Source organism: Gobius niger (assembly GCF_951799975.1).
Source record: "Gobius niger genome assembly, chromosome: 9".
Taxonomy (NCBI): Eukaryota; Metazoa; Chordata; class Actinopteri; order Gobiiformes; family Gobiidae; genus Gobius; species Gobius niger.
This window is the reverse complement of record NC_136860.1, coordinates 6,878,651-6,895,456: the sequence shown is the minus strand read 5'-3', so window position 1 is coordinate 6,895,456 and position 16,806 is coordinate 6,878,651. Positions and strand designations below refer to the sequence as shown.

Here is a 16,806-nt window from a genome sequence, read left to right as displayed (position 1 = left end):
TCGTGATTTCAATTATGACAAAAATAATCGGGATTATTATTTTTTCAATAATCGAGCAGCCCTACTCTTAAGGACTGAAGGACTGAAGCTTCATATGTTCCCAAAGTGGAGTAAAAAAAACTAAAGATGAGTTTGAAATCATGTGTAATTGCATTTGTATAATCTGTATTAGGTCGTTACTCACTGTTATGTGTAAAGTGACATGTACATCAGGTAAACGTTCCATATTCTTAGCATTAATTCATATTGCTGGTGGGGTGTTTGGATGAATACATGGGGCCGCAGCAGTGGACTTGGGAAGGGCTGGTGTATTTTGATTTAACATTGATTAAAACAGCAACAAAGTCCTCTACAACGCTGGAGACACTGGGTTAGTCCTGCAGCACCACGGTCTGCAGACAAAGACTGTAAAAGTCCTGACGGCGTGATCAGTGTAAGAACGTGGCTGTGTGTTATCTGCGATCGCGGCAGGGAAACGTCGGTTCAACCACATTCACTAATGCCCTGCACAAGCACGTTCACACCGAGCAGTGGAATCAGCCCAGATAACACCGACCACTCACACAACAGGAAACTCGAACTGGAAATGATCAATGTGCACGTCCTCTGCTCGCAACGGTGCACAATCCAGCAGTTAAAAACAGTGTGTGATGTGTTGGTAGTTACCCGGCGGTGTACTGTAGAGGTGTTTTTACAGAACTCTGAATATATACATGACCTCGTCTTTGAGAGAAGAAGTTAAATTAACAAGTTAAATTCTCAAATCGACTGTAATCGCCTCAAAGGACACTGAAAAAAGCAACACAACAGCAGCAGTTCTGCATTATCTTAATGTCATTGAAAACTGGTGGTTTTCTCCCTGTTCACTCAGTTGTTTTGTGGGCCTGGATCGAAAGGGCTAGGTCGCAGCTTGCCCTCTAGCCTGTCCTCGGTCTGCTGCGGGGGGTCCTCTGAGTGGGACATGTCTGAATCACCTCCCCAAGGACGAGGGTTGTCACGATTCTAAAATGTCAAACTGCATTTTGATACTGAAAAAAAAAACCTCACCACTCACAGTTTTTGATATCATGGCAAAACAATACCCCAGTGATGTTTCTTTTTCCATCCTCGCTGTATTATCTACAGTTCAGAACATTCAACAATATAGTAGCACATTTGGCTTTACCACTGTGAGGAAAGGTCTGATTTGTTCTCTCAAGGTTTTGCATTTTCAGCTGCAATATTCATAGTCAAATGTTAAAACTATACTAGGCGACAAAAAGTACAATATAAACTATTTACTGACTGGATTTGGCCCATGACCCTAAGGTTTAACCAGGGGTGTCAAACATACGGCCCGTGGGCTGTATCAGGCCCGCGAGAGGATTAAATCCAGCCCCTGTCCTGTAGAGCATAAATTCCAGAGTATATAAAGTCTCTCGCCCATTCCTGTGAGGAGTTATGATTTTTTAAAGAACAACCAGAAAGCTCATTCTCGCCACTAGGGGGCCTTAAATGTAAAAAAGGAAAGAGTTCCACACTTGTCCAGCAGAGGGCACTGACATAATTAGAGCTCAGGATTTGAACACATTATACAGCCACGTGGTAAATGGACAGTCTGCCCCAGGACGGCTGTGGCTTCAATAACAGCTTACCACCACCGAGTGTGGAGTAAATGAATAATAACTACTATGTAGTACTTTGAGGAACTTGTGACACAGGCTTGTAGCAATACAAGTGTAAGTGTACAAGTGTATTAATGAAGCTACAGTTAAGTTTGGGTTTTGACCAAATCACAGCTTATTATTATTATTTCTCTACTATATGTGGCCCACGACCCGCCGTGGGAGCTGAATTTCGGCCCGCGACCCAAAATGAGTTTGACACCCCTGGGTTAAACAGTATATGTTGTAAGGCGTAATAATACCAGGAGTAGTTTGGCATCCGCACAGTAAAGTGAAGATTACTGCGCGGATTTCGAACTACTCCTGGTATTATTACGCCTTACAATATAGCTCCCCCTTTTATCCGCTTAGAAAATCCACATTGTTTAATTTTGTGTAATTATACTTTGTAGTGGAACACTTCACGTAACCATATTTAAATAGGGAAAACGTGGAAGAGCTTGGTAGCTTCTATCTTGACCTGTTTTGGAGCTATAGAGGAGAGAGGGAGAGGCTAAATGCTAACGTCGTCTGCGCTGTGTTTACGTGACTGAAGGCACGGGTGAAGACCAGACAGGTCCTAAAGAACTCGTCAAAGCTAAGGTAAGAACATATCTCAGTATGTAAAAACGGTGGCCTATTCCTTTAATATCAACAATGCTAACTAATGTAAAGGAATGGAAGCGGCTAGGCTAAAGTTAAAGGAAGTATTGATACCTGCTCAAATGACTTTCTGGCTTCGATACTACTTTTAGTATCGGGAAACTTTTTTTTGACAACCCTACTGAGGACTCATCCAAGAGAAATGAAGGAGCAGCGGCTCTACTGTGAGCTCCTCAGAAGAGACAGATCGTCCAGAATCTGGATGTGAATCAACAGGACACGGTGAGTCTGGACCCGGCCTCGCCTCGTCCATCAGATACTCTCAGACACACACATTTAGACAGACTGAGATAAGACACTGACCTCCGTGACGTCCATGACTTTGATGGCCGCCAGCTGTCCCGTCTTGACATGTCGGCCCTGAGGAGGAGAGAGACAGACGTGAGTGAAATCAACAAGGAAAGGAAAAGCAACATCGTACAGCAAAGGCACATCTAACAAGAAAAGCAAGTCAAAACGTGAGGCGTAAAGTTCATTTGTTTGCTTGTGCTCTGGCAGAGCTTGTGCAGATGAACAGAGACAGAGGATGGAAAACGATTCGTCAGAGTGTGAGCGGCCAGGCCGTGAGTGGGAGGTGATCGCGTTTCCTTTGTCGGAGAAGCAGACACCTGAACTGACTCGGGCCTGGAGCGAGTTGTTGAGGAATTTTAATGAGATTTTTGCTAATAACCATCTCCAAACTCGGGCCTGGGTATGTTGTCTCTGAAAGCATTACCCTCGTGCCGGATCCAGTCATGTTTGAGTGCGGAGGGGAGGAAAGAAGACGAACGGCAAACTTTCTGGCACAAAAAAAACATGGATCTTAGATGGATCAGTGGGGGGCCAGCTCATTGACTTCCGGTAACGATATTAAAGGTGATTTGTGGGCCGATTTCTGAAACGCGAGAGTGAAACAAAATGCAAAAGTAAACTACAAGGCGCCTATAAGTAATAGCGGGACAACTATATACAACAGCACCTGCCCTACATAATTTGTAATCTCAAACCAGAAAATGGGGAATCATTTGGGGGGGAAAATGGGGAAAAATTTCTGCTACTTTCATTTTTTCAATACCATACTGGTATCATTTAAGAGCCCTAACCATCCGTCCTTCTGACTAGCCTGGCCTATTCTTTAGAAAGATGTGTAGTCTGGGATCAGGAGTGATTTCTACTAATTCCCAATGGGCTTGATTGACAAGCGTATTAAAGGGATATTTCAGGATTTTTTAAATAGGGCCTCATTTCCCAGTCATCCAGAGTGTTGCTGATTTCTGGAGATATTTCTTTTTGTAATTCATGCAGTTCTGTTTGAAGAGATAAGTGATGCTAGGCTAGTGCATGTCTATGGTATCAGCTAGCCTGCATTAAAAACAGTGTGACCCGCTCCACAGAGCACCTGAGGCAAATCACTTATTACGCCAGACTAACCATATAAACGTCTGTGTCCATAGAATAATTTTAACCATTTTGCATTTAAAAGACCTTATGTTTGAGCAGCATCAGCTTCGTGGTTGTATAAGCTACGCAGCGGCGGAGTGATCTGCTAGAAAATAGTCCCTCAAAATGCGATCATTCATGTGATGCAGGTCAGTTATATTCCAAAAATTATTCTATCGACACAAACATTTATATGGTTAGTCTGGCGTTATAAGTGATTTGCCTCAGGTACACTGTGGAGCGGGTCACACTGTTTTTAATGCAGGCTAGCTGATACCATAGACATGCACTAGCCTAGCACCACGTAACTCTTGAAATATAAGAACTGCATGAATTTAAGAAAAAAATATCTCCAGAAATCAGCAACACTCTGGATAAGTGGGAAATGAGGCCCTATGTCAAAAATCCTGAAATATCCCTTTAACCAATCAGAGAAAAGTGTGACGCAAACGGCATGCAGCGTATTTTTTGTATACCAGAACAAAGTGGTTCAACAGCCCATAAATACATAAATAACGGAGAATGCTAACCTGATGCTACATGTTAGCATCGGGCTAATGCTAACGGGTAGCTAGCGCTAGCTACAACGGCCGTTTTTTCACTTTTACAGAACAATCTGCTGTGAGAAAATATCCAAATGGGTGAAATGAGTTTATTTGTATGTGATAAATAAGTTCATATTCCACCAGAAAATGGCTAAAAAGAGTGGAAAATTGAGTTTCCCTAAAGATTCTACTTTCCCCGTCGGTGAGGCCACGCCCCCTTCTATGACGAGATGCCGTCTGTATCTATACTATCTTAAAGGGACTATACATTATTTTTTTATTTCAGACAATGAAAGGGGAAACCACCAAATTTTACTGTTGGTTGAGGTACAAACTCATCCCCAATCTTATGTCAGCATATTTGTAGCATCCCAGTTCTTCACAGGGACACGTTTATAGGCACATTTCACAATTTTGCAGGGTCACTTTTCAGTCACTTGGACCAAAATGCTTAAAAATCTGTCCTGCAAGTTCATGAAACTGATACCAATGCTTTATAATGAGATCTACAGTGTACACTACAGTACACTAAAGGAATACAAAACTCATTTCATTCCATAACCAATCCGGTGGCAGTCACTGGAGCAGCCGGGATGACTTGTGCAGATCTATGGAGCTGTTGGGGCTAACCATGACCTCATCTCTGTCCACAGCCCCACAATCTCTCAGACAGACGGAAAAACATTAGAGAGCAAACTTTAGAGCGAGTCAGCACAAATGTGCGCGCTCCGAGCGGGGTCTGAGTGATGAGGGGGTGAGGGCCACCCGCCAAACTCTCACTTACAGAATGAGACTCTAGGGCGCAAGTGTTTTTGGGAAAATATCGAATTACACGCTCTTTCACCAGCTTTACGTATTTCAAGTCGAAGTTAAGGTTACGGCGCACATGTCTGCCGAACGAATCGCCCCCAAATCGACAAGATCTGACTTTTTTTTAATATCTTGCAAAAATCAATGTGTCACCTAGGGCTGCTCGATTATTGAAAAAATAATAATCACGATTATTTTTGTCATAATTGAAATCACGATTATTCAAACGATTATTTCTTGCCTTTAAAAAAAAAGTATCTGTATTTATTTATTATTAATCAAAACACTACACTACACTTTATGTTTTCTGGACAGTCATAAAAGTACAAATGATTTCAAGTACGCCTTGATTAAAGAGAGGTCCCTGTTTCACACCTGCCCCCTGCTGGCCGGCCCTCACACCTGCACAAGTAAACTGAGCAGCGCGGCCTGATGACATCCTCAAACAGCGCCGTTTGTTTTCATGTCAGGCAAAAGCATGAGCCATGGCACGTGAAAAGCGAAGGGAAAATAATCCCAGTGCTATGAAATAACGCAAGTCTGCTTTGCAAAAAAAATAAAAAAAAATTGGATTTTTTTGTGTGAAAAATAAAATAAAAAAATTTGAAAAAAAAAAGAAAATTATAATCAATTTTTTGCGATTATGCGAATTTTGTAATCGTTTACTGTTGTAATCGAAATCGTAATCGAATTTCGATTAATTGCGCATCCCTAGTGTCACCTGCAGCGTCTCGCCTTAATTCAAAAATACTCTCGCTTCTCGTTTTACTGCTCGGCATTACATACAAATAACAAAAGCATAGTAGTGAGCAACAAAACATCCAGCATCCACACACTTACTCTATCATAAACTGCTAACCTTGTAGTTTGGTGCTCTACAAACGTGTTTTAAAATGCATGGGACATTACTGCATCCTCATTACAGACATTAAATGCCTAAACAAGACCTTCCTTTGCGAGATGCCCGTTCGTATGGCATTCTAGGGTATCTCATTTCGCCGTATAAAAGCACAGGGTGTAGAAAGAGAAGTCAGCTCATTAATCCTTCACGCTTTTACAACTGTTTCAACTTTATTCAAGTCACCAGACGGTCACACGACCAGCGCAAAAGCAAGTCAGCGTGGAAAAAGCAAAACCCCCACAGAAAGCGCAGCAGGAGTGGCTTAAAGGCCCATTATCAAACCGTGACAGAGGGAGTCGCTGGGTAAGTTTGAACAGCTAGTCCTGGTCTAAACTTATTCCCAACTTTCCTCCTAACTCCGCCCAAAACATTCCCATTCTTTACTAGGATGATTTTACAAGAGTGTTTCACAAATGTAAGGGAGATAAGGGAGTGGTACCGGAACCACTAGGCTAACAATAACAACTAGCTAACAATGCTAACAGTTCTTGCTTTACGATGGGGCTGCAGAGTCTAATCGGTCGGCAAGGTAGCGCAGCGGTTAGCGCTCTCGCTTCACAGCTAGAAGGTCCAGGGTTTGATTCCCACCTGCACGGGGCCTTTCTGTGTGGAGTTTGCATGTTCTCCCCGTGTCTGTGTAGGTTTCCTACCACTAAAAACATGTACAATAGGCCAAGATGGATGATGCCTGTGAGTGAATGTATGACGCAGACGTGTGCAGTGGCGACAGCGCTTCTGTCAGTCTCCCCCAGGGGAAACTGAAACTACAAACGTAGTTTACCACCACCGAGTGTGGAGAGAATGTACAATTGTCTCATGTAAAGCACTTTGTGACCATGTCCAAGTTCCTCTTCTTCTTCTTCTTCTCGACTAATTGGGACAAACTCACTCACTGAGTTTCTAAAAGCATGTTTCACAACTAGGGCTGAAACGACTCATCGATTAATTGACGACTAATCGATTATTGAAATAGTCGACAACTATTTAAGTAATCCATTACTCGTTTTCTGGTTCACACAGACTCAAATAGAGCAAAAATGACATGAAAATGTAGCATTTTTGATGAAAACCTACTTTGTTTTACATAGAAAGGGTCTGTAGTGTTTTGTATATTGTAAATTTCATAAATATCCGTCATCCAATCAGAAGCAGAATTAGCGCCAAGAGCCTCCAACAAACATTCACTTTAAGTTTCCTCCATCAACATGTTCTCAAGCGGCGCCACTTTAGCGTTATGTGATCATTTTTGTGGGGAAAAAAATCAAATTTTCCTACACCATTCACAGCCAAGCGATTAATCGATTAATCGCAAAAATATTCGAAAGATTAATCGATGACAAAATAATCGTTAGTTGCAGCCCTATTCACAACATAGTGGAAGAAAAGTGAGTTACCGGCACATTAGCAAACAGCAACTAGCCTGCTAACAACGCTAACAATTCAATATCATAGTCTTTTTATTTTCACTTTTTATTGTCTATTTTCGGCCCCTTAAAGTTTTTGGTAGTCATTGTGTATAAGATACCAGTATTTACTACTTAATAGTTTGCATTAAGTCAATGTTGCACCTACTGAGTGTTTCTGAGAGCTGAATGTAACAAGTGAATTTCTCCATTGTGAGATCAATAAAGGTCATCTTATCTTATCTTACTCAGTTTACAAGATTGGTAGCTGCCGTTCCGACAAAATGGTAAATGTTCTCAACTTATTTGCGCTTTTTCCACCTACATTAGCGCTTTACAGCAAGGATCCACTCACCCATTCATCCTCTCATTCAGACACCAGTGTACGCAAACACTGGGGGCGATGTGGGTGAAGTGTCTTGCCCAAGGACACAACGACAGTGTGCACCTTCTGGAAGTGGGATTTGAACCCCCGACCTTCCGATCATGAGACGACCCGCTCTACATTCTGCGCCACTGTCGCCCCTAACAATGGCGCATCCAACCACACAACAGCTTTTAGGCATGATTTACTGAGAAAAACCCAATTTATCGAACACAGTCTGTCATTCACAGGCAAAAACCCTGTCTAATATCGCCATTGTGTTCACCGACACGCATGCTGGAAGAGCCCTATTGGGACAAACTCACAATGATGCGTTGTTTTTTTAAGCATGTTTCACAACTTTGGAGAAGAGAAGTGAGTCGAAATGGCCCCATTACGCTAACAACAACTAGCGAGCTAACAATGCTAACAATCCTTGCTTGACGATGGGGCTGATTAGGACAAACTCACTATGATTCATTAATCGGGACAAACAGTTTGTTAAAAATAATCAAATAAATGAATCAAAGGAAGGTTTTGTTCAAAGATGGTCATTATAAGATTGTTTTTTTTTAGTTTGAATCTCAAGCGCAATAAAAATACCCCAGTTTACTAGTTCACTAATCTAAAAAATATGTGTTTAACTTCTTATCGACGACTAAATCAATGTTGCAGTTCACTAACAGTTCATATGACGCTGCCATCCGAGTCTGTTTGTACTTTTTCCTCAACATCGTAACGTTAAAGGTACACTGCGTAACATTTTGGACTATACTGTTGCGGCAAAACATGCTCCTAATGACACAGAAAATGCTGTTACTGCAGTGTGTAATAAAAGAATGGACTTGGATGAGAAACTAACCTGTTTGAATCTTAAAATCTACTGCCTTTCCTCACATCTCCATGGAGACGAGCTGGAGACGTACCCACTCCTGGTGAAGTTTAGTCATATCTTAGCAGGGGTGAGCCTCATAAATGTTTGTTTGTACATTTATGAGGTGTTTTTCTGTGATGAAAATATGTGTCATAAAATAAATGCTTGTATTTCAATTTTATTTATTGGGTAATATTCTACGCGGTGTGGCTTTAACCCCTTAACTCCCACCTGAACCGGGCACATTTTCTCCGGTTTGGCTTTACCCCAGTCCAAAAGCTTCTGGAAAAAAAGCTGTGAAAATAGCAACAAAACTGAGACGAAAACAATGATGGAAATGTGACAAAAAAGTGAGAAAACATTGACAAAAAAGTGACGAAAAATTGATGAAAAAGTGGCAAAAATGTCACAAAAAATTGACAAAAAATTGACGGAAAAATGACAAAAAATGACAAAAAATTGATAAAAAATTGACAAAAACATGACAAAAATGTGACAAAAAAATGACAAAAATTTGATTAAAAAAGCGACGAAAAAATTACAAAAATGTCACAAGAAATTGACAAAAAATTGACAAAAAGAATGACAAAAATGTGACAAAAAAATGACAAAAATGTGATAAAAATTTGACAAAAAAATGACAAAAATTTGACAAAAAATGACAAAAATGTGACAAAATATGACAAAAAAATGACAAAAAATTGATTAAAAAAGCGACGAAAAAATGACAAAAATGTGACAAAAAATGACAAAAAATTGATTAAAAAAGCAACGAAAAAATGACCAAAATTGACCAAAAAAAATGACAAAAATGTGACAAAAAAATGACAAAAATGTGATTAAAAAAGCAACGAAAAAATGACTAAAATGTGACAAAAAATGACAAAAATGTGACAAAATGTGACAAAAATGTGATTAAAAAAAATGGATGAAAAAAAGGACAAAAATGTGACCAAAAAATGACAAAAAATTGACAAAAAAAACTTACAAAAATGAGTTGAATACCCAACAAAAAAATGATGGAAAAAAAAATCTGATGACGTGAGGAAAAAGATCCTCTCGGTTCAGGCGGGAGTTAAGAGGTTAACAATAAGAGTTAGCAATGAAGCACATCACCTTGACATGGAACAGAGCAAGTGTTGGTAGTTGTAAAGTGCTAGTGGTCATAATGGATTTAGTATGAGGTTTTTCTGAGGCAGGGAAGTGGTACAGACATCTCTGGGGGAAATACCACTTACTGCAGTCATTACACGAGAGAGAGAGAGAGAGAGAGAGGGGGGGGGGGGGGTTGACAGATAAAAAAGGGAGATAGCATATGTAGATGGAAAAGAGAGATGCAGAAAAAAGAGTGAGCAATGGGAAAGGAGAGAGATACAGGAAAGGGGCATGTGAGGAGGAAAGAGAAGGAGGGGGGGGGGGGGGGGGGGGTGGGGGGGGGTCTGAGTCTGACCAACATCTGCTGCTGACTCAACAACCGCCACGACTGACGTCACCCAAAATGCAGTATTAGCATTTGTTTAATAATAAAAACAAGAGAGAGGCCTGCAAGAAGCAACTGGTTAAAGACTAGACTAAAAAGACAGTTCTTGTCCTGTTAGTCGCTTTACTGCGTGATCCAAAAAGTTCTTTGACCACTCTAAAGACTAACCGAAGGCATCAAAGACGTGAATCCTTTCTCTGTGATCAATAGATGTTAGCGCCTGCACCTCCTCTGATTATCGTTTCCAGATTTTTTTTGGTCTTTTTTATCAAGACGTCTGCACATTCGTTCACACGCCAAATCAGGGGCGTCGCAGTCGTTTGGGTCGAGGGCCGAAATTCAGCCCCCACGGCGGGTCGCGGGGCCGCATATATTCTAAAGGACTGTGGCCTCATAAAGAACGGCTTACACTCTTATTGTGCTTCATCAGCCTGTGTCACATGTTTCTCAAAAAGCTACATGAAGTCCTTATTCATTCACTCCACTTTCGATGGCAGTAAGTTACTATTGTGGCCACAGCCGCCCTGGGGCAGACCGATCATTTACCACATGGTTATAATATGCTGTTTATATCCTGATCTCTGGGTCGGTCTGATGTCAGTGCCCTCTGCTGGACACGTGTGGAATTCTTTCCTTTTTTTTTAATTTAAGCTGCCCCCTAGTGGCTGGAGTGAGCAAACTGGTCGTTTTCCATAACTCCACAGAGGAATGGGTTAGAGCAGGGGGGCCCAAACTTTTTTGTCTCCGAGGGCCAAAATGAAAAAGTGCCTGTTAGTCGCGGGGCAAACACGGCGATGACAAGCACGAAAAACACATATAACTGCAAATTATAAAGTTACTTTATTATTATTTATTTATTTTTTATCTTTTCGATAGCCTACATTTGCATTTGATTCTATCTATGCAAACAACATGCTGTATCAAAACAAATGGTAACTATGGCAAAAGCCTAATGTTAGTAAAAGAAAATCAACCATTGTAGCAATTTAGTGCAAAAACAAACACACACCTGCATCTACAGCACCTACAGTAACATTACCTCATTTGTTAACTCAAAGAAAATGCCACGTTAGATTATTTTGAAAGTGTCAGTTCTGCATCAATTCTTTTATAAGTCCATTTTTAACATATACTTTTGTCGATGTCAACAACCTTTGCACTAAAAGTTGGAAAACTGTTAAAGTTCATGCTACAACGCATTGATAAATACCAAGACACCACAACAGTGTTTCCTTAACTTTGCGAAAGGAGTGAAACAGCGCCCCCAATTTGACGCTGGTGGTCAAAAAGTGTACTGCATCCATATTTACCATTGAGAATGAATGGAAGAGAGTTAACCAGATGCAGTGCAGAAGTAGGTCACCCTCTGGCGGGCCAACAGAATTGTTTCGGCGGCCAAATTTGGCCCGCGGGGCCCCACTTTGGGCACCCCTGGGTTAGAGACGTACTTTTTTTTTTACATGCTCAGGAATTCATCCTCCTCAAAGGGCCACATTAAATAATCTCACGGGCCACCTTGACCTTGACACATGTGCGCTACAGTATTTAATGGGGGGGAAACTGTCCTGAGAAAAGATAACGTCCCGGCGACGTCACTGTCAGTCGCTCAGACCAGGGAGCTATAGGTGCAGACTGGAGCGAAGGGAGCGAGGGCGAGAGGGGCGCAGCCTGCCCCACGTGAGGCCATAATGACCTGATGCGGTCACTCTGTGTCACTTGAACTACTTTCTCACATTCATAAACATTCACAGTTCATAAACGTCTCGCCGTGTTCCAGTCACAAAAGAGTCATCGTTACGTTGGCGTCATTAAAACAAAGGTGAGTCAACGTAATGATATTGTTATAGTCTCTCCTCATTGATGAAAACAACACGGTTACCCACACACACAGCGGTGGCACGGATCAGACTTTATAAGAGAAATACAGCATAGTGTTGGAATTTAGCTCCAAGACAAACTCTCTTCATAAACACAGATGTCTCTTCCCCTCAAGTCCTTACATTAGGTTTTTCCACATGCAGAAAGCGATCATCTATGAGGGAACTCACTGTCCAGACAATATGATTACTCGAACAGATCTCCATAGCAAATGTACAGAACGTGAAGCAGCGGCGCTCACAACTTCAGCTCAGCCACATCGTGACAAGTCAGTAGGTTGTGTTCATGTGTGTTGTGATGTCACTTTCACCTCGCAATAATTTCCCACAGAGTTTTTTTTTTAGTAGAGCAATCATCCGGTACGTTTGTCTACCCCTGACTACGCTCCTGGTTCGATTCTGGACTGGTTTCCTTCGGTGAACTGGTTAAACCGCTCGTGTCTCGATATGGCACTGCTGAAAGCCAAACGAATCAAGTTGCATCAAGTTGTTTTGTCGCAAGTTGTCTCACAGGGCCGCACAAATGACTGTAAATATGGCTCACGATAGCTTCAGGGTGCGCGGGGGAAAAAGCCTGTCGCACTAAAACGGTGTAGCTCGACTGGCTAGGTATATTTCTATAACTTTTGAGCAAATATAGTACACAATTTCAGCCATTACTGCAGCTGGATGAGTTTTATGCCAGAATTAATGTAACCGTTGTATCCAGTTTGTCTGTTTTCATATGTAGGACCACAAGATGAATTGAAAATGCAATTGGAATTGTCACAAATAGAAAATCGTAAATGACAGCGATATGAAAAGATAATCTTCACTGGGATTTATCATTAAGATGGTATGAATGTGATTCTTATATCAATTTAGCAGTTCATATTTTAACATTGTCTTATGAATTATTGTTCCTGGATGTGTTTAAAATGTGCACTGTGATCTTTGAATTGAAACGGTCAAAAATGATAATGAATGTATAATCACAAGTGCTTGATCTGGCTCTGTTTGTTGTGAATGGATTGTAATGGATTGTAATTCTTCCTTGTTATTGTTGCCTTTTGCCAACGGCTCTACCTGGTCAAATAACGGGCTTCAAACAGATAAGCGCCTTTGCGTCCCTGGTAATGAAAAGTTCTTTCAGGTTTAGCCCCACACAGGCCTGACTGTGTTTGGTTTCCCGGCAGAGGCGACTGTGTGAATGTCAATAGCGCTCTAACTGTGGAGTTGTGTTTGGGGGACTTTTAATACAGACGGTCTTTCACAGTTTCTGGCTCAAAGCAGGAGCAGGTGCACCCCAGGGTGGGCACCTCAGGGTGGGCTGAGCTCGCTTCTACACGCAGTCCCAGCGAGGGGTGGAGGTCACAAAACACAGCCTGACCTCAATACTGATGTTGGTAGGTGGGGCTCGGTAAGGGGGAAAAAATCCACAATTTTATCCACATATTGATAGACACGTTTTATTTAATAATGTATTTTATTCACATAAAACGATATATAAAGATGGCTTGTTACTAATATGGTTCAAAAAAAAAAGACAAGAAGCTCTTCCCTTCAGAACCCTTTCATACAAAATAGCTTCAACTTCTTGCTTTAGAGTCTAAACTACAAACCAGGTGCTGTTACTGCCTCAGACATGGCTGCAGAACTGCTCTTTTAAAAAAAAGAAAAGCAAAGCATGTCTATAATTGCTAACTGTGATCGATTCGATCAAGATTCAATCAGGACTCAATCAAGATTTGATTTAAACGTCATTATTTGTACACCCCTGATGGAACACCACAGGGCTGTGCGATCTCCCTGCAGTATTCATTCGTACTACACAATACATCACAAACTCACGCAATACACAAATCACAACAGACCTTATGACGGCAAATTAGCCAGGTTTTATTGCAAATACATCAAAATGTTATTCGAACTGTCACAGGGAAACGTTGTTGAGGTTGATTTTAATAGTAACGCTTGAAGTACAATTGGAGAAATATGCTAAAACTTTTACATTGGAAGGCTGTAAATGAACATCTCATTGGCACAAACAGATGTCACTGCTTGCAATTTTGTGCATTAAAAATATTTTATAGGGGCGCGTTTCAATGGCGCAAAATGTGTCATGTGACAGTCCAAGAGAGGCAGAAAAGTAAAAGGTATTGGACCTGAAAGCCCCGCCCCGTTCACCTGTGCACCTGATTGACAGGCGGTTCACAGGAAAGCTCGTCTCATTGGTCAAAGTGATGGCAGCTGATTAGTAAAGGAGATCATAAATTGAAGTATTTCATTAATATAACTTGTGTTTCATCAAAATGCAGCCTGGGCGGTCTATTAAACGCAATCTATCAAATCTGTGATGCATTTCCACTCCAGACAACAGCTTTAAAGAGTCCAGGCCCTCCTTGCAGTGAGTAGACAGAGAGTATGAGGAGTGAGTAACTAGATCTGCTCATGACACATGTGCTGATGAGAGACCTGACAGGAGCAGAGTATACAGTAGACACCGGGGGCCGAGTGAAGTAACACCACACCAGACACCTGCACCGAGAAAAGGACTTGTTTCCCCTGGATTTGGGTCAAAATATTGTTACCAGTGGCAAGAGGGGAAGCAAATCATTCATGTTTGATGGGGCTCTATGCTCAAGCCCAGACACTTCCTTCACTCACAGCTCCCGCTGGTCGGTCTCAAGCTCGGAGTGAGTGACAAGGGGATTTCAGCGATCCCAGTGAAGCATAAACTTTCAGAGGAGGCAGATGGTTTCAGCCGCCTCGAAAAGGCGATATACGTACATCGAGATCAAGTCGACATTGTGATCTAGGTCAAAGACTACTGAGAAAAATATGAGGAGAAAAATGTATAGTGTTCTCATGCAGAAAAACGGCTGGTATTTTCAGCAACGGGATCTGAATAATGGATAGAGCCAGTTTAAATGTACATAATGTTTATACGTATTTATTTTGTTTATATTAGTACTTTTATACAAGTACTTTGATTTAAGTACTTGGCGATACCGAATACAGATACGAGTGCAAGGCCTTTTCTTCAACATACTGACTTTTTCAAAGCAGATTGGTTTGTAATTAGTTAATTTACTCATTTACATTTCCTAAGTAAAGTTGAGTACACTTTTTAGAGAAGTTGTATCAAAATTGTTGTGTTGCCATTTTTTTTTATATTTAATTATTATTGCACTGTCCATCATAGACATGTCCAAAAGCTCCTCAATGCCTGTGCTTTATTCATTTATGTATTTTTATTTAACAATAGTATTGAGGTGTTACTTATTACTGCAGCTAAATTGATCACTCTTCTCCTTTACTTCAGCTCTATGATTTTCTCGTGTGTTTATATAAACTTATCCAGTAGCTTCAGCATTTTGATTGTGTTCCAGCAGTTCTTTACTTTGGATTTTCTGAGGACTTTTTAGGGTTAGTTTTTCAGATGAATGAGCCCCTGGCATAAAACAGTGTAAGAATTGCCAGAACTGTTAGCCGCAAGTTAGCAGCTAGCTTAGCAACATTAGCCTGTATGTTGTAAACCCTGCAGACGCTGCAGCACTAACAACATTTAGGTGGTTAAATCCAGTTCAGACTCTGATTTAGGAGTGTCGTCTGTGATAAAGTCAGCTCTATGTGGAATATTGGATTTACACTAAACAATTCTACAGTTTGTTGCTATTTTCTCTCCTCAGTGGAGCTGCGCCCCGTAGGAGACACTGCAAAAAATATTTAACTAGACCAGTATAAACATCTCAATTTGAGCATAATAATCCAAATTTTAGTTGTTTTGACTAGTTAAGAAGTTCTTGGGCATTTGTCCTAGATTATTTCACTTGTTCTGAGATGTTTCTGACTCGTTTCGATACATTCGTCCTTATTTCCGGTCATTTTCTTTGCCAATGGGGTAAGAAAATTGGTCTTATCTCATTGCAATTTTACTTTCTTATTTCAAGCGAGATTTACCCTAGAACTGGTCTGAAATGTCCTCAAACAAGCAAAGTAAACTTGTCCGATCAGGAAAAGTGTCGAAATGAGTGAAAACCACTCAAAACACGATACATTTCCTCATTTCAAGTCATTTAAGCCAATGCTTGATATTTACTTTTTGTAGTGGAGCTGGCAACACGTCAAGTGGTATCGGCTTCTGGTATCGGGACCTCATTAATGAGTATGAGTATGAGTACAAGCATGTGGTATCGGCCCGATACCCTGTATATTTCTCCTGTCTTCCAGAAGGGAAATGACCATATTTGGATTACAGTGTCATCTCGGTCGCAGCCTTTCGTGCTATACGTGGATACCAAACAGGTCAATATTTGTGAATGAATAAGCGTGGGAAGAAGGCCACTGTGGCGCGATGTTGCCGTTAGTTTCGTCTTTTTTATGCTCTGACAGTAAAACTAAGATGTTAAGGGACAAAACTACCGAAAATCTCAACACTGACCAATCAATAATAAAAAAGTGATATGTTTTATATGATATTTTTGTCCCTTTCTGAGCGGGTGCAGTCCTCGTTTGGTTTGGAACGCCATGACAAGAATGCAAATGGCCCACCGTGGAGCATCCTTCCTTTCCCCCGAAAGCAACAGGGCACATTGCGCAGTGGTCTGGGAGTTTCGGCGGGGTGAGCAATGCATGTGGGGTAAATTTAGCCCGACCACACAGCGTCGACCACACAGCGTCCTGAGGTTTCCGTAATCACAGAGCGCAGAGGAAGGGTGAGGCCCGCTTCATTAGGACAACGCTGGAGACGCAACAACACGCCCGTGCAAAAAGGGGGGGAAAAAATAAACTTTCAGCGTTACAAACAGAGTGTCGATCTGCGGCGGCATCGGACCTCCGCAAAGA

The 16,806-nt window shown here is 41.3% G+C and overlaps 1 protein-coding gene across 1 annotated transcript in view; it reads right to left on the bottom strand.

Annotated features, from left to right (window-relative positions):
* The window catches only part of LOC306967716 (mitogen-activated protein kinase kinase kinase kinase 4-like), a 60,459-nt gene extending 57,751 nt beyond the window's left edge, over positions 1-2,708 (bottom strand). The window contains 1 exon segment of the mRNA XM_079562857.1: positions 2,610-2,708. Coding sequence (XP_079418983.1) covers positions 2,610-2,624 — 15 coding nt within the window. The 5' untranslated portion in view covers positions 2,625-2,708.
* Between the last annotated feature and the right edge of the window lie 14,098 nt (positions 2,709-16,806).